Below are 19,194 nucleotides of genomic sequence, written 5' to 3'. Positions count from 1 at the left end.
CCAAGCAACGGTAGTTAGATTGACAGAAGCTGTATCTACACCTGGGATTAGGTTGGCATAGCTACAGTGTTCAGAGGTATGGATTTTTCACACCCTTGAGTTATGTAGCTATGTTGACCTAAATTTTAAATGTGGACCAGCCGTGAGCCAGCATGTCCTGGCACTGCTTCCACCACCAGAGTCTTCTACAATCTTGGTTGTTGTTGAGAGAAGCACCCTCAGTGGAATCCCTGGAGGAAGGTGATGTTAGCACTGCTTTGCCTGCCCATAAGGTGAATCCAGGTTGAGTGCAGCTGCTCCAATGGGTGGAGATTCCACTTGTGCCCACAGGGTTGAGTCAAACTAGTCTTTAAGGAGGGACCTATGCACTTACAAACTAATTTGGGTGCGTGAAATACACACAGTTAAGGATGAGGGAGAATTGTAGTTGATCAGCAACTCAAGCCACATTTTCATGGGTACAGTAGACCTGTGTTATATCATGCTGTTTTTCTATAACAGTCACTCTGCTCACTCCAACTACAGTCAATTTTGTTTCTTCAGTCTGTGGCAAACTGGTCAGTTCAATTCTAATAAAAAATACAAATAAAGGAAAATGTGTGAAAAGAAATAATGCAATATATATGGAGTATGAAACTGTAAATCATTTCCCCCCTTGTCTCAAGATAGGTAAGGTAGGGTTTGCTTATTACAGTTTTCAAGCCCATTGTACAAGGCCTTAGCTTGAGGGTACTCATCAAAGTCAGTCCGAGACATGGAGCTTTAGTACAGTATTTTTGGCATTAAGGGGTCTCTTAGGAGCTCTCTCAGCTTACTTGCATTAGCTACAGTAGCTATTTAATGGACCCTTGCTTACATTCATTTATGATTGCCAGATTTTCTGAATGTACAACAGTTTCTTTTATGAAACAAATTTGTAAGTGTTTTTGTTTCTGAAGGACAAGGGATTAGCAGTGTTTGTATAAGCCATGTACAATATCAACAGCTACTATTCCTTTCTACCATCCTGTTCATGCTCTAAGTCATCATTTGCAATGATCACCCAGGCTCTTCAGTAAATGAAATTATGGCTTATTTTAAGTACAGAACATATTAAAATGAATTAGAAATCAATTTCTGAAGTCATTGACCACTAACTCCTGTAGCAAAAAGTTCATGAACACATACACTTTTTCCTATGGTTCTTCAGAACAGAGTCTGACAGTTGGCTTTACTGTGACATATGAACAGTGTCTGCCTTTTCATGTAAACTGCAGTTAAGGACTGAGCTGAGACCAAACAATTTATCTGGAACTGTACATTTCTGTTGTTGCAGCAATGAAAAACAATCCTTTTATTACTGAAAGCGCATTCTCTGTGGTGTTTAAGCTAGATATAAATGTCCACTGGGGAAATATTTAATTTCCCCAAGTGCTTTATGTACTGAATAGCTAGGATTATTGATTTATGTTTCATATGATTAATTGCCTTTTAAAATGATAGATTAGATTGTGTTTACACATGTACTTTCATACAGTCACATACACACATGCACTATGAGCCTAGTATCAGGGGGTAGCCGTGTTAGTCTGTATCTACAAAAACAACAAGGAGTCTGGTGGCACCTTAAAGACTAACAGATTTATTTGGGCATAAGCTTTCGTGAGTAAAAACCTCACTTCTTCGGATGCACTGAGGCCCTTGTACACTGTTCTGTATTACATTTTCATCCATTTTAGGGCCCCTTTATGCTGCCAATGTAATGGGGCCTTAGTGTAGCTGAGAATCTGGTCCATTTTTTTAATATAATGTACACAAACACACAGTTAAATCTACACCAAGACTCATCTCCAATAAGCAACTCTAAGTAACCACTTTAAAACATTCCTTATTTTTCGCCTGAAGATTTGTTTGATCCTTAGTTACAGACTGTCTTTTCTTGGCAATAAATTATGCAGGTCTTTTGCTCTTAGATGGTAACTATTTTGAAATCTATGTTTGTTGGATCACAATTTTTATCATATTCCTAAGTCATATGTTTGTCTATGCAACACACATTTATACACATAGACAGTGATCATTCACAATCTGTTTCTTTCCATATTAGCTATGCAATTATTTTGAAGAAAATGTATCATAGTTAACAATGATAGCCAAACATATTTTCCATGTTACCTTGGGTATCTGTAAAATATACCATCACTTTTAGTAAATCTTAAATTCATTTGCTAATTGTATTTTGTTTTACTTGTGTGTCTTCAGATGACCTTATTAACAGATGATGACATAAAATTATGAACAGGATTACTTGGGAATAGTGTTCTATAACACACGTAGTGAGTAGCAGGCATTTCAGATACTGAATAGATCAGAAAAGGGTTTATAAAGAATTTTCCCTATGGATCAGCAATTTAAGGGCCTCTTTCTGCTCTGTTTGAAGTCAGTGGAAATGTTGCAACTGACATCAATACAGTAAGATGAGTTCCCAAATCATTTTCAAGCTAATAGTGTCCAAAAATTGTTAACAAAAGTTATTCCCTGAAAGCATAGATATTTGGCATTGCAACTTTCATTAATAATACAGCTCCATTAATGTTAAACCTGTCTATTGCTCTAAGAACGTGCTCTTTAAGTTTTGTATTAACTTCATAATGACAAAAATAAATGGAAGTTAGGGATGAAAAAATATCTTCAGCACACGCATTATACTTAGAGGCCTTCAAAAGGTCTTGTGTAACATGCAATGCAAGCGGCTCTGCATGCAATTAATGCTGTAATTTAGAATTTTCTTGCTTATATGAATATAACTTCTATCTCTACTATAACATTATTTTGTAATTTAATAGTCATGATAATGGAGACTATAAATTACTGGAAATATAACACAAAGGGCCCAATCCTCTACTCCGTTAACTCCTACTGACTATAATGAGAGTTTGTATGTAAGAAAGCCAGTGGGATCATTACCCAAATGGTCAAATGTAAGAACTCTGAAACTGTTTGTTAATGTTATCTATATATATATATGTACCAGATGTTTTCAGTAGCTACATCATTCTTGGTAAATACAATATAGTTTCATAGTTTATTATATAATATGTTGTATAGTGACTTATCTGTGCAATGCTGGATTGTGCTTTAATAGCTAAACCAACTTCAGAATTAACCTTAGAAACTGATAGTTGTTATTATTTTCTTTCTGCTTAGATGGACAAAACCAATTCTGAAGAAGGGTTATAGACAACGTCTGGAACTATCAGACATATATCAAATCCCTTCTGCGGATTCGGCGGATAATCTTTCTGAAAAATTGGAAAGGTATGACAAAGTATGTATTTTGTTAGCATTATCTCATGATCTGGAAGGCAGCAACTAGGTCTGGAAGAGTGAGATAGAAATGGTGGAGGTATCAGCTTAGTTAGCTTAATTAATTTATTGAAACTTGACAGCAGAAACACTGGAACAATAGAGTTTTCAGATGTTTTTAAGCTCTGGTCAGATTTCAGACAGTAAATGGAATATGGCTCAGTTCAGAAAATTTTGAAGCTATGTAGTAGCTTCCAAAAAATGGGTCACTTTGTGTCTGTCACCAGGCTCACAACCTCAGTGTCAGTTCAACACCCCTACCTCCTTCCTCCCCGCCATATCCAGGTCATCACCACATCTTATTGTTTGTTTTTTTGTCCTATACCCCCTAAAAAAATTCCATCCTTTCCTTTATGTCTCCAGGGCTAAAATGCTGGTTGTTTCCTTATTTCTCTTAGGCAGCCTCCTCTGCCCTGGCCTTCCTGATTACCACCTTGGCCTCCACCACTCGCTACCACAGCTAAAAATCTACTGACTTCCTGTATCATGTTCCGGCATCTCATTCTTTCCTGCAAGACCTTTGCATCACTCCTGCCTACATCCCTGCTCCCATTTCTTTACTCTGACAGTGCCTCTCTCCTCACAGCTCTCTTTGTATTCTTCCCCTATTTTCATCTTTATGCTCTCTTTCATGCTTTGACTTACCCCTGAAAATCCCTTCCCACCTTTAGCATAAAAGACAGCCACCTTCTCTTTGTTGAAATCCCTTCTTAAGATGTACTCTTCATGCCAAGCCTACTAGTGTTAACACACCCAGGTGGCCTGTGCTACAGGCCCTCCACCCATGGAATCCCTATTGAGTCAAATGGGAGTTTTGTGCATTGAGTGAAATTCACCCACAAATAGAGGGCCTGCAAAACGCCTCACTCAAAATAAGGATTATGTGGGTCTTAAGTAGTGTATACTTGTGCTGGCCCTGGCATCAGTTTCACCTATGGGGTGCTTGCAGGAATGGGTCCTAAATGAGAAGCTAAGGTAGGACTTTAAGGTCCAGGTCCTCTAAGGGTAGGCTCCTAACTTCCATTGATCTGGGATTAATTTACTAGCTCTTGCACATACTATTTTTTTTAAAAGATCCATTATATATTTCCCCATCATCCAGGACAGATTGGATATGCATTGCTAAATCTGTCCATTTAGATTAAAAATGCAGGTGGTGGTGGTGGTGGTGGTGGTGGGGTCCATTTTCAAAAATAACATAGTGCTGAGCATCTGCCTGCTGAAAATCAGACCCCTTAAGATGTCTTTAATTGGGCACCCAAAATCACTAGTCACTGTCTTCTGCCATTTGGTACTGTACTGAGCACTCTGATGATGCTTAATAAATATTGATACAAGGTACAATTTATACAGGAAGTGTCCAGTTCCTTAATCTTTCCATTTGAATGCACATTATCTTTATTTATTTGCCAAAGATTAAAAGTATTAATTTACAATTATCAAATAAATAATTTGTATAAATAGTAAACTTGTCTTTCTGCTTCTGACGGAAGATATACTGTACACTAGGAGGCTACCATCAAAAAGTCTCTTCAGTGGTGACAAAAACTAATCAGTCCATTTTTAAAAAGTCACATTTTAGAATAGCTTCTCTTTGTTTTCTTCTTGCTAGGAACTGGAGGAGCTCCAAAACTTTTATTTGCATATTATTTGTGTATTGGTCTTAAGAAGTACAGCAGGTTTCTTTAAAACATACAACGTGACCTTTTCATGAATTAACTCCCTACAGGGTGATGTATGGCTGAGTATATAAATCTGCCAAATATGTGGATGAACTAGATTTGAACTTTTATTGAGCTATCAAGTCAATGAGGGTCAGATCTTTGGGGTCTCTGCAAGGCTTTGTTTCATCAGCCACCTTAGCTAAATCTCCTTGGATATACTTGAGTGAATTGAACTATGTTAGAGCTGTAGACTCACATATTTGCTCACACAACTTAATGGTCTTGTTTTTTGGTTCCTTTTCAGACAATGGGACAGGGAGTTGGCAACTTCAAAGAAAAAACCCAAACTTATTAACGCTCTTCGACGGTGCTTTTTCTGGAAATTTATGTTTTATGGAATAATGTTATATTTAGGGGTAAGATTTGTTCTTGTTTTGAGTAAACTCTGAATGTTGGTAGCAATCCTGGTGATTGCTAAATTACTGAGGAATCATACTAAGAACTACATTTTCTTCTCTGTGACGTGTGTAAAGATTACAAGGGCACAGATGCTACAGATACTGGGGAGGCAGAGTATACATAGCTTGTGGAGTTTCACAATTGGCTCTTGGTGCCTTGAACCCCAAAAACGTATCAGGACCTTGGTTTTAACATCTAGTCTATGAAGTAGTAAAGTTCTTTAATATCCTTTGGAATTAAGATATTTTTATCAATATAAAATAAATTATTGCATGCTACCAGTGATCTGCATGAGCATCTCCCATTTACATGAAAAGGAGTTCAATTCATATAATCAGCATTTTATTTTAATTTCACTTTAGACTATGGATTTTTACCAATAGATTGTATAAAACTGATTGTTAGTTTCTATGGTGTATTGTGGTTAAGGTCAGGGTAGCGTTGTGATCAAACAAATGCAACAGGTTTATTGCTGATGTTGCAATAGTATCATTACCCTGTTGAAAGAAAAAAAGAGTAACATTATTCTTTCTATTACACTGGTGTAAATGTGGAATGACTCTATTGGCATCATTCTTTTGCATGTCTGCTAGTGCATCAGAAAGTAATATTTGGCCCAAAGGATGTGTATAATGGTGCGATGTTCTAGATAATGGCTTCCGATTACATGAATGTAGGAGTGATGGAAGCTCTTTGCATTATGTGTCATTTCCTTCTTCTTAATTCTTTGAATGACAAGTCTAAATAACAAATCTTTTTCAGTAGTTTTGAAGCCAAATCTTGATTGACATCATTACAGCTAACAAGTTCTGAGGCTATGTGTGCATATTTACAATTTACTGACAAATTTGTCAGTAAAAACACAGTGGTATTTCATACAGCTGATTGATTGTAGCTCTGGGCATCATTAGACAAAAAATGGAGTCAGGAAGTCTAAAAGGACAATACAATGAAGAAGCGGGAAGTTGTAAAATTTAGCATTCTGTTTAATCTGGGGGAAAAAAACAAAAACAAATCAAAACTAAGTGTTGGCTTCAAAACTACTGAAAAAGATTTGTTATTTAGACTTGTCATTCAAAGAATTAAGAAGAAGGAAATGACACATAATGCAAAGGGCTTCCATCACTCCTACATTCATGTAATCGTCACTCCTACCTCTATTGGTTAATCCTGTTGCTTCCTTTTTAAAAACTATTTAATAACCACCACGTTAAAAAACAACAACAAAAAACAAAAACATGTGGAACCAATTACATACCGTATGTTCTTATTAATTAAGGGTAACCCTTCTTATGCACAACAGCAGTCTTTAAACCACGATTTGAGGACTTCAATAACTCAAGCATAGGTTAGGGGTTTGTTACAGGAGTGGGTGGGTGAGATTCTGTGGCCTGCGTTGTGCAGGAGGTCAGACTAGATGATCATAATGGTCCCTTCTGACCTTAAAGTCTATGAGTCTATGAGCACTGAATGGATATTTTGGACTATTCACATCAGCCATGTGTAGTTTAGTATTTTAAGAACTCTGTCATGTTGGGTTATATTTTTAAAATAAAAGACTAGATGCTGAATAATCACTTCTATGGAGTTTTCAGGTTAAGAATGTAAGAGTTAAAGGATCTTTTTCATTTTTAAACCAGATTTATCAAAATTCTCTAACTGCATATACAAAAAGTCTCTGTTTTCCTAGCTATAGACAGACAGACACAATTTCTGGATAGACAGGGAGGAATAGTTCAGTGGTTTGAGCGTTGGCCTGCTACACCCAAGGTTGTGAGTTCAATCCTTGAGGGGGCCTCTTAGGGATCTGGGGCAAAATCAGTACTTGGTCCTGCTAGTGAAGGCAGGGGGCTGGACTCGATGACCTTTCAAGGTCCCTTCCAGTTCTAGGAGATGGGATATCTCCATTCATTAACAGAAATATTGGGCTCAATCCTCAGATGAGGAAAGGTGTCAGGGAAGGGTGGCTCCTAAACCACCTTTCAGCGGGCTAGTATCTGAAATAGTGCCTGGCATAATTTAGAACAGCCTCAGGGCTCCTCTAAATTACACTGTCTGCAGTCAGAAGCTACCCCAACAAGGATCTGGTTGGAGAGATATGTACTCTGCTTCCTCTTGTCCTGTCCTACACTCCATTCATGGGGAAGTTTAGAGCTGCCTGAAGAAGTTACCTGGTATACACCACCAGAATACTCTTCTGTTTTCCCTTGGTTACCCCTTTAAGGTAGCTTTCTGACTATTTTGCATTGGTGAAGGTATGCAAAGCAGGAAAATAGGAGCTCAGGATTCAACCAATTCTCCCTCTCTCTTTGTGTGTACAGACAGGCAAAGACTAAATTAGACTGTGAGCTCTCTGGGACAGGGAGCATCTTCTTTGTTGTTTATCTATCCAGTGCCTAGCACAGTTGGACCCAGATTCTTGACTGGAGAAGGTGCTACTGTAATATACAAATATATAATAATAATGAAGATGAGGAAGTGAAGGAGAGAATAGAACATTGAAGGAAGGAGAGAGGAGAAGATAGTCTGAGGGAAATATGCACTGGAAAAGGCAAAGGGTTTGAGGAAAAGTAACATAACATACTTTAGAAGGAAAATTGTGCCGATGAAATGGAAGTGAAAAAGAGGAGGAACAAAAATGAGGGAGCCATAGTACTGTAAGTTAATAGTTTTAAAAATGTGATGTTCAATGCCACTATACTAAAAGAAACAGAAGTACACAGGTTTTTGTTGAATTTGAACGCCCACACAGACACACTCAAATTCAGGCCTGGTGACATTCAGCAGGACAACTCATTTACATTGCATACTGACGTTGCACACATTTCTCTTGGATTCACGCCTTATTACAGTTTTCTATTACTTCTTTATCTCTGGATTTGATTATTTTGCTCTGGCCCACTTGGGGATACTGAGAAGATTCAGCTAGTGCAGATTGTGGCTGCTCATCTACTTGGAGGGCATAGTGTATCTGTGCTCGATAGCCTGCATTGGCTTCTGCTTCACTCTGGTGTCTGGGTGTCTGCGTGAACTGGTATTCCCACAGAAAATTAATCAAGCATCTTTGAGAACAGGTTGCTCAAATGCATTTTCTCTATGTATAATCACTAAGAATCAAGGAAATCACCAATCCAGGCAAGATTAACATCCACACCAACCTCATTTCACATATTCCCACCACAAAATCATCAGAATGCCCAAATGCACTCATGGAATTTTATCAGCTTCTCAAGAGATATTGCCTGGGATACTTCTACCCCTCAACTCCCTTAGAGGTGAAGAGGGGGATGATTTGGGACTGCAAAAGGAGGGGAGCAGGCAGGTTCAAAAGAACATAAGAATGGCCATACTGTGTCAGACCAATTGTCCATCTAGTCCATTATCCTGTCTTCTGATAGTGGCAAATGCCAGATGAACCAAATAGGGCAATTATCGAACAATCCATCCTCTGTCATCCAGAGCCAGCATCTGGCAGACAGAGGCTTAGGGACACCCACAGCATGGGGTTGTATCCCTGACCATATCGGCTAATAGCCATTGATGGACCTATCCTCCATGAATGCATCTAGTTCTTTTCTGAACCCAGTTATAGTCTTGGCCTTCACAACATCCTTTGTCAAAGAGTTCCACAGGTTAACCGTGTGTTGTGTGAAGAAATACTTCCTTTTGTTTGTTTGTTTTAAACCTGCTGCCTATTAATTTCATCAGGTGACCCCAGTTCTTGTGTTATGAGAATGGGTAAATAGCACTTCCTTATTCACTTTCTCCACATCATTAATGATTTTATAGACATCTATTGTATCCTCCCCTGTCATCTCTCTTCCAAGTTGAACAGTCCCAGTCTTTTTAATCTCTCCTCATGTGGAAGCTATTCTGTGCCCCAATCATTTTTTCCCCTTCTCTATACCTTTTCCAATTCTAATATATCATTTTTGATATGGGGCAACCAGAACTGCTCACAGTTTTCAGGTATGGGTGTACCATGCATTTATATAGTGGCATTATGATTTTTTGTGACTTATCTGTCCTTTTCCTAATGGTTCCTAACATACTATTAGCTTTTCAGGCAGGGAGTTAGAGTTTCTTGGTGTGGGAATGAAGATAGGGCAGGGAGTAATGGGCTATCTTTAAATCCTGAATCTTTGAGGGTTTTGAGGTTGGTATTTGTGGGAGCCAGTTAACCTTAATCCATCCCTCTTTGTGACCTCATAATTCACCAACAGGGAAACCTTTTTTGTGTCACAAGCACTGGACTGTAATATCATTCAGTGGCAGAAGGATTAGCTTTGAAGACTGATTAGGAAAGAGAAGTCTCTGTTTATACAAAATATCTTGTAATCAGCAATGATGGGGAAAGGATATACAGAAAAACTGACAGTTCAATGAGTCCTTTGTAACATGTATACAGGTCAAGGTTTGCTAGTGTGTAGCAATGATTCTGTAAGAGTCTGGCTCAAACTCACAAAAACAAGGGAAATCACACCTACAGCCAAACATTCAGTCTAAGGTTCTGGCCCTAACTTTTTCTGCATAAAGAAATTAACAAGAAAATAGTATAAACTGACACTGGCTGCTGCATATTAGAGCTCTTTATTCCTCACGACATTGTGTTTAAAAAGTTAACACTATACAAAAACAATGTTCAAAATATTAAATGGATTAGAAACTAGCTATCTGATACAGGCCAAAAGATACTTTTAAAGTGATTGCTGAAAAACGAAGGCTGACAATTGGAGCATTGGAATAGGGCCAGATGTTGAGTCTCATGAACACAATTCCCACTGGAGTCTGAGTGAGGACTTCAGGCTTTGTAAAAATTCCAAAACAAAAACCCTGTAAAATTGTGCTATATACTATTGTGAAACTCTCCCAATCCAGGTTATTATATCTGCATACTCACTGTACATATACAAAATTAGACAACGTCTCATATTTAATTCTTCTTCCAAATGACAGATGACTAGGTGGCTGCAGATGTGTAGCCCAGTGTCCACTGAAGTTAAGCTTCAGGAAAACAAATCCGATTCAATTAGTTGTGTGTGCATTATTAGATATTTGGTGGCATTGAGGTGGGGGCGGGGGTGTCTCAGACTTTAGAATTGGAAAGAGCAAGTACCTGTATTTGTGTGTGTGGAGGGGTGGTGGGACTGTGTTTATGTGAAAGGTAATTTCCGCATGGAAACATCTTCAATGAAGCAGAATTTGAAAGTAGATGTGGGCAGAACAACAGTGGGCTTTCAAAGCTGACTCACAGCTTGATCGTACATATTCTCCACATTCTTGTTTGCTTAAGAAATCACTGACCATCAGATTAAGGATGTGTGTGAAACATAGCACACTGGAGGCAAATTCTGTACCTTTCACGACAAGTACCCGACAAAGAGATAAAGCTCTTGGTTTTTATGGCAAACACTAAGAGAAAATCCCTCTGTCAAAGCTGTACATTTTCTTTTCAAGCCCTGCTCCCACTGGGAGCTTTGCCATTGATTTAAGTGGGAACAGAGCCTTAAGCCAATGGTGCATGTGGGTGTGTGCCTTCATGTTGCACTTGTTGGTCACCATTAGAAATCTTATTCAGTCCCATACCCTTCTGCAGCCTCTCTCTGAATATGGGTTTTACCTTTGCTTTCCTTTTGAATTCCTGCTATTCGTATAGCACCTGTTGCAACCAGCACCACAGTTCTGCTCTCAGTAGATCTAGTAATTTCTCTCTCTCACACACACACACCTCATGCACCTTAGGTAATGATGTTACTGAAGGGCAGACACTTGCATTCTGGCATCCTAGGATGCTATAATTCACTTTCAAAAATTGTTGTGTTAGGCGCATCAAACTGTTCCTAGTTTGTTCAGTGTATCTGCTTCCCTGCTGCCCTAAACATTCATATTCCTCCACCATTAGATGTCTCTTTAAAGAAAAAAAACCCCACACTTCTTGCAAGCAATTTACTAGCCAGTTAACCACTTAGTTGTGCGCATAGTTGTAATACCTCTGTACAATACTCTCTTTCAAGCATACTTGCATAACAGTATATTGGTTAGTGTCCATTCAGGCAAATTAACTGTAAAACAAATGCAGAAACAGTTTTAACTTTTCCCCTCCTTGCTCTCAAAGTACTTGTTTGGGTTTTTTAACCTCTAATGCAGTTTGGTGCAATATAAATCAATATAGCCATACCTGGGTAATTGTTACTGCTGTCATTTACACTATAACACTTAACATGTAGGTAACAGAATGAATATTCCTGAAATTCTCCTGTTGTGTAATTTTAGAGCTGACCATTTGTGTGTCCACTGCTGAGCTACTCTATGGACACATGCAAAAATGGGGTTGGGTGCTACTCAAGAAGGCTGAGGTGTTCAATACCTATTTTGCTTCAGTCTTCACTAAAAAGGTTAATGGTTACCAGATATTCAACGCAATTAATATTAACAACTAGGGGGAAGGAATGTAAGGCAAAATCTGGAAAGAACAGATTAAAGAATATTTAGGTAAGTTGGATATATTCAAATCAGCAGGGCCTGATGAAATTCCTCCTAATGTACTTAAGAAACGAGTTGAAGCAATCTCAGAACCATACCAGTTATCTTTGAGAACTTATGGAGGACAGGTGAAATTCCTGTGGAATGGAGAATGGCAAACATTGTACTGACCTTTAAAAAGAACAAAGATGACCCAGGAAATGATATACCAGTCAGACTAACTTCAATACCTGGAAAGATACTAGAACAAGTAAGCACCTAATAGGATAATAAGGAATAGTCAGCAGGGATTTGTAAAGCACAAATCATGCCAAACCAACCTAATTTTCTTTTTTTACAGGATTACTGGCCTAGTGAATAGAGGGGGAAGCAGTAGCCATGATATATCTTGATTTTTAGTATGGCTTTTGATATAGTCCCATATGACATGCTCATAAACAAACTAGGGAAATGTTGTCTAGATTAAATTACTATAAAGTGGGTGCACAGCTTGTTGAAAGACCATACTCAAAGAGTAGTTCTCAATGGTTCTCTGTCAAGCTGGGAGGGAGTATCCAGTGTGTGCCTAGGGGTCAGTCTTGGGTTCAGTACTATTCAATATTTTCATTAATTACCTGAATAATGGAATGGAGAGTATGCTTATAAAATTTGCAGATGACACCAAACATGGAGGGGTTGCAAGCACTTTGAAGGGCAGGATTAGAATTCAAAATGACCTTGAAAAATTGGAGAATTGGTCTGAATTCAACACAATGACATTCAGTAAAGATAAGGACAAAGTATTTCATTAGGAAAAAAACAAATGCAAAACTTCAAAATGGGGAATAACTGGCTTGCTGATAGTACTGCTGAAAAGGATCACAAATTGAATATGAGTCAACAATGTGATGCCGTTGCAAAAAAGGCGAATATTATTCTGGGATGTATGAGTAAGAGTAATTGCCCTGTTCTATTCAGCACTGGTGAGGCCTCTGCTGGAGTACTGTGTCCAATTCTGGGTGCCACACTTTAGGAAAGATGTGGACAAATTGGAGAGAATCCAAAAGAGAGCAAGAAAAATGATAAAAAGTTTAGAAAACCTGGTTATGAGGAAAGTTTAAAAACACAAGGCATGTTTGTTCTTGAGAAAAGAAGACTGAGGTGGGACCTGACAGTCTACAAATATGCTAAGGGCTGTTATAAAGAGGACCATGATCAATTATTCTCCATGTCCACTGAAGGTAGGACAAGAAAGAATTGGCTTAATTGGCAGGAAGGGAAGTTTAGATCAGATATTAGGAAAAGCTTTTAACTATAAGGGCAGTGAAGTTCTGGAATAGGCTTCCAAGGAAGGTTGTGGAATCCCCATCATTGGAGGCTTTTAAGAACAGTTTGGATAAACACCTGTCAGAGATGGTCTAGGTTCACATGGTTCTGCCTAAACTTTAGTGGGCTGGACTTGATGAAATATCCAGGTGGCCTCCAGCACTACATTTCTATGATTAATGTCTGCAGAATTCAGAGTGACTCAGTAGGTGAATATTCTTTTAAATAGTCCTATTGGTTCCCACACAGGTTCACATATCTCATACCAGGTAGGCATGACATTCTAGTTAGTTTAAAGTTATATTAATGTTTGTTACCTGTTAACTTGTCAGAATTACAAGACAGAACAATATGAAAAATACCTAAATTTGCCTTTCTCTGTGTGTATTAAATATAAGTCTCTCACATATATGATCTCTCTTGGAAAACAATAATAATTTCTTCCCACCTCCCCTGCCAACATGATATAGCAAATAATGTGGCACATTGCCAGTCATTATTCTTTGTCTGTTCCTGTAAACCGGTAAATCACCTTGCTTCAATTAGCTGAAAATGTATTTGATATCTCTATATACACAACAAACACAGTAGCAGAGCATGGTATTTCCGCTGACGCATAAATGGAATAAATTATAAATACCAGAGCACATGATACTTAAGACAGATGTATAAAACTTACCTTGGAATCTCAGGGAATGTGAAACAAAGTACTGCCCATGTCCTTGAAAGCACGGCCCATGTCTTTGTTTTGCATTTTTATGAGATGTATGAAGTTGTGATTTGCTGCTCATAGATGCAGATGGTCTTAACACAGCTGCCTAATGTTGTGTGTGTGTGTTTTGTAAACACTCCTCCTTCTGCCTACTAAGAACACTATTGTCTTTGTCAAACCAGGACTCAAGTTTACAGTATTTGTGTTGACACAATTATATTTAATCCAGCAAAGGTAGTACTTAACAAAGGTGGTCTATTCAGGGTATAAACTTTCATTTCCTGTGTTGAAATAGTCAACTAAGTTTTCTATTCAGATGAGATTGTAGCACATGATGTAAAAGCAGTTAATGCTGTTATCTTGATAACCAGAAATAATTAAAGAGTGTAGCGAGGAAAAGAAAAAGCAAAGGGGAAAGTCCTGACCTATTTATCACTGAAAACCCTGAGTTACAACTGAGCTCCGGTAGCTCATGTCTTCCTCTCTTTCTGCATGGTGACTCTCCCTGGCACTCAGTAGCTTGGGGGCACCACTTAGGAACATTTACAGCGTATCACACATCTGTACAAAGAGAGTTTTGGAACTGTCTATTTGTTTAGTATTTGACACTCTCACTCTCTTTGCTGGGAGAGAAAAACACGACAGGAAGAGAGAAGGGGACACACACACACACAAAGTTCTTAGCACTAACAATTAAACAAACAACTGAGCTCATTCATATTTCATAACCCTTCTGTGGTTTACACAGAATATAAAGGAGAAAGTCATACCAAGGAACTCAGGTGATTTTTGCATCTGTATTTTGGGTGGGGTGAGAGGTAGAGTGTGTGGAGAGGAAGAGGTCGTAGTGGTCAAAAACGTGAAACTGAGCAACGCCTGGACAGAGGAAATGGGGGAAGACAGACCTAGTCTGATGGCACAGAGCAAACACCAGCAGGATTTAGTGACAGCAGTAATGGGGGATAAGGAGAGATGAGAGGCAAAGGTAATCTCAGGCCCAAGATAAATATAGTGGTCACTGAATATCCACATAGGTATACCAGAGTATTTGTATTTCATGCTCTTTTCATTATTTCCTATCCTTTCCCTTATGTTTCATCTTATTTCTGCTGCTAACATTTGCTTTAGGACATATTCTGAATCTGGCTGTGCCTTATTTGGTCCAGTGATACACAAGGTAGATTGGTGGCCAATGGTTAGAGTGAAGAACCAGCATCTAAAGTGGTTCTGGATTCAAATGTGCTGAGTCATTAACTCAGTTGTTCAGAAGGCTAAAATTAGGGCCTCAAAAACAAAACAAACAAACAAAAAACCCAGCACAGGCATGACTGAGCTAAATTTACCTAGCACACATAGGAAAGGCTGAATGGACTAATTGCTTATATTGTTTCTCTTCAGTTTTTCTTCTCTTTATGAGAAAGACACATTTTGAGAATAAAATCTTTCCCCTATGAGTTTGAAAAGTAAATCTAGAAACCTATTGCTAATTTAAGCACTATAACATCTACATCTCTCAAGAGCAGTAGATATTCTTAAAGTCTATGGACTGGTTTCACTATTGCAGTGGTTCTCAAACTTTTGTACTGGTGACCCCGTCCACATAGCAAGCTGCTGAGTGTGACCCCCCCTATAAATTAAAAACACGGTTTTATATATTTAACACCATTATAAATGCTGGCAGCAAAGCGGGGTTTGGGGTGGAGGCTGACAGCTCGCGACCCCCCCATGTAATAACCTCCCGACCCCCTGAGGGGTCCCAACCCCCAGTTTGAGAACCCCTGCACTATTGCATTAATACAATTTTATGTTGACATAACTCCATTGACTTCTGTGGAGTTACAAGAACATAAAACTCATAAAACTGGAGTAAAGCCATGGTGAATCAAGCACTTTATGGGTATTGTATCTTCTTTTAATTTGCACTGTGAAGCGAGCAAGCATGAATGGTTGATACAGCTTGAAATTAAAAAGTTGTCTGTTCTGAAAAAAGAAATTAACTACAAATGCTTTCTCTTGTCTTCTCCTGCAGGAAGTCACCAAAGCTGTGCAACCTCTTTTACTGGGAAGAATAATAGCCTCCTATGATCCTACCAATTCCCATGAGCGATCCATAGCTTACTATCTGGGCATAGGCTTGTGCCTTCTCTTCATTGTGAGGACTCTGCTTCTGCACCCTGCTATATTTGGCCTTCATCATATAGGAATGCAAATGAGAATAGCCATGTTTAGTTTAATTTACAAAAAGGTAGCTTTTTCACTTTCACTTGAATGAATAAGAAAGCAAAATTATTGCATTTAGTGTATGTTGCTGGCACAAGAACATTTTCAGAAGAAGGTTAGAAGAGGGGAAGATTTAGGCAACAAACTATAGGAGGGATTGGGTTTGAGTAATAAAGTGAACATAAAGCACAAGGAAAAGCTACCCTACAGTATGCATCCCAGTTATTTATTGGCTGTCATTTTGAAGGTTTCCTTTTAAATGGCTCAAATCTGCACTCAGATTGATACTCTTGATCTACAGAATTGGAAGCATTCAGTGGTTACCATTAAAAAGTAAATATTTGCCAACAGATATCACACACTCATCACTGTTACGTTATATATTAAATATGGGGAAATCCCCTGTGATTTCTCAGATAGTGATATGTAATAATGGTTGGCAAATGCTGATTTTTTATGGTGCCCATATATGCATTATATTATCTAGAAGCTGGTGCTCTAAAATGATTGGTCTACCAAGAGAGTCTTCCTTCCTCTGAAAAGTGTCTAGTAACAGATGTTCATGTGCTCTGTGTTTTGAAAATGTGAAAATCTCAAAAGGACTGTGATTTTTACCAAACACAGCTATATTTAGCCAAATGCATGAGTTATTCATATGCTACATACTGAAAACAGGCAGATTTTGAGCTAATACAGTGCATTGCTGATGGAAATGTATGTGTGTGGAAGAGGGATTGTGCTGGAATAGTTTTTAGATCCTAGCTCATTCCTGTTGTAAAATCCTGATGATTCTCCTTACCTATTCAAAATTACCTTCAGCCAAGAATATCTTGTGCACAGTCACAATTTGACAGCTGTATGATAATGTACTTACATAACAAAAGACCACATCCCCCATTATGATCAAATCAGTGCAGAAACAATTATCCCTAGATAAAAAACTATCAAAACAAGCTGCGAGGATATACTTTTCAGATCACATCCAGTGGTAGTCTTAGGCCACGTCTACACTATCAAGGTTACAGCAACACAGTTGTACCTATGCAGCTGTGCCACTGTAAGATCGCTCGTGTAGCCACTCTATGCCGATAGGAGACCGCTCTGCCATCAACATAATTAAACTACTCCCAATGAATGGCGGTAGCTATGTCAACAGGAAAGTTGTCTCCTGCTGACATGGCACTGCCCACACCGGTTCTTTTGTCGGTGTAACTTATGTCACGCAGAGGGGTGTTTTTTTCACACCTCTGAGCAACATAAGTTTTACTGACAGAAGTGCCAGTGTAGACATAGTCTTAGGCTCTATGCTTCCAGGGTCCCCAAACATACTCATACACTTGACCTGCTAGCCAAAGTGGGCCACTGGTTTAATGAAGAACAGAATCTTCAGCACAGTAGTTTTTGCTTTGTGAAACTGTTGAGCAAATCTCCTGAACAATGGAAATCTTGCTCTTCAACAAAATAGCTGCTATTTTGTTGAAAATCTTCTTCTCTGATGCAATACAAAAGCTCTTGGACTAGTAAAAGCCATTACTCATGCATCAACTGTCAATCATCAGTTTTGGATTCCAGGAACATTACTGGGGCCATATATCAAAAGGTTGTGTTATATTACTCCCCTAAACTATTCAAAAAGCCTTCTGCATACCTTGTCAAAGAGAACAAGTAGCTAAGTAAATCTTGTTTTCCATTAGCTAACTGTTTAGCATAAAGATGTAGTTATGTGATGAATAGTGGTAATAAGTTTTCTTCTTGTAGTTAAAGCAATTATATAACTCCAGAGCAATTCCCACATTCTTACCTCACACACACCCCCACACCCACCCACACATACCTTTTTGACTTTCTACAGTTGTTATTTTTAAGCTACATGGGGCTGAAAAACCATAAGACTCAGAATATGAACTTTAAAATATTAATTGTTAACTAATTATAAATTAGAAACCTATTAATAGATTTATGGGAAAATACTCAGAAGTTTCAAGCTTTACTCAGAGATTTTGTGCTGAAATTTTGGGACAGGTCGGGTGTGGATTTTATATAAAAACAAAGAAGTTGAAATCCCATGTTAAGTGCAAAATAGAACCCAACTTTAACTATGGAGTTGCTACTGCTCCTGCAAATTTCACCATGTCTGTCAAGAAATTCTTGTGAAGATGTTCACTGTAGAGGATTTGGGACCATACACAGAAACACTCAGCATGCATGTGTAATTTAGTCTTGCCTTACATATAGAAATATGCAACAAAGTAAAAGCTAGGTTAAAAAAAAGTCAATATTTGCAAAGTAATATAATGAATACATTAAACTTTAGTGACATAAGCAAAAGGGATTTAATAAGTGTTTTTCTTTGTAACAAAGATAACAAATGAAACATTGTATTACTGTTTCACTGGCTGTTAATTACTAGTATTTTTATTTCTATTTGTTCTCTTTTATTCAAGTAAGTTACAAGGCCATTCATCTACTGTTTTGTATTATTTTGCAGACATTAAAACTATCAAGCAGAGTCCTAGATAAAATAAGCACTGGACAACTCATTAGTCTCCTTTCCAACAATCTGAACAAATTTGATGAGGTATGTCACTGCTTGTTTAAGCTCCTGTATTTGTTGTATCACAGAAACAAAAGTGAGTGACTGCAAAACTTAAAACAGTTCTAGAAGCGTTAGCATCGCCATGGCTGCAGTCAAGCAATGGCAATAAATGGCCAACTCTGGTGAGCTGTGCTCATCTTAAGAAAATCCCAAACTGCATTCCGACTTACATGATGTGTGGGTGTGTAGTCAGGGAGAGGCTGATTCAGACCACATCTTTGCCCATCTCCTGTACCCAAGACAGCGATATAGCAGCGTAAACCTGGAAAACTAAGGAGCTAGGAGTTGCATGTGGATTGTACAGTACTGTATGTTGCTCAGTTGATGGAAGGCCCTAGAAAATCCATGAATTTCAAGTCACAGAGTGTCTGTTTGACCATCCTATTGGGAGGAGAGACATGCCACTTCCA

General features: G+C 38.3%; 1 protein-coding gene across 4 annotated transcripts in view; it reads left to right on the top strand.

Annotated features, from left to right (window-relative positions):
- Window positions 1–19,194, top strand: part of CFTR (CF transmembrane conductance regulator) — a 133,855-nt gene that overhangs the window by 11,358 nt on the left and 103,303 nt on the right. For 3 of the 4 annotated variants that reach the window (XM_065556138.1, XM_065556140.1, XM_008173105.4), the window contains exons 2-5: window positions 3,187–3,297; window positions 5,314–5,425; window positions 15,998–16,213; window positions 18,677–18,766. In XM_065556138.1, coding sequence (XP_065412210.1) covers window positions 5,396–5,425; window positions 15,998–16,213; window positions 18,677–18,766 — 336 coding nt within the window. In that variant the 5' untranslated portion in view covers window positions 3,187–3,297; window positions 5,314–5,395. Of the gene's footprint in view, window positions 1–3,186; window positions 3,308–5,313; window positions 5,426–15,997; window positions 16,214–18,676; window positions 18,767–19,194 lie in introns of all 4 variants that reach the window. The other variant, XM_065556128.1, reaches the window with a different exon arrangement.

This window comes from Chrysemys picta, chromosome 1 (genome assembly GCF_011386835.1).
Source record: "Chrysemys picta bellii isolate R12L10 chromosome 1, ASM1138683v2, whole genome shotgun sequence".
Taxonomy (NCBI): Eukaryota; Metazoa; Chordata; order Testudines; family Emydidae; genus Chrysemys; species Chrysemys picta.
This window is presented reverse-complemented; position numbering and strand designations above follow the sequence as displayed.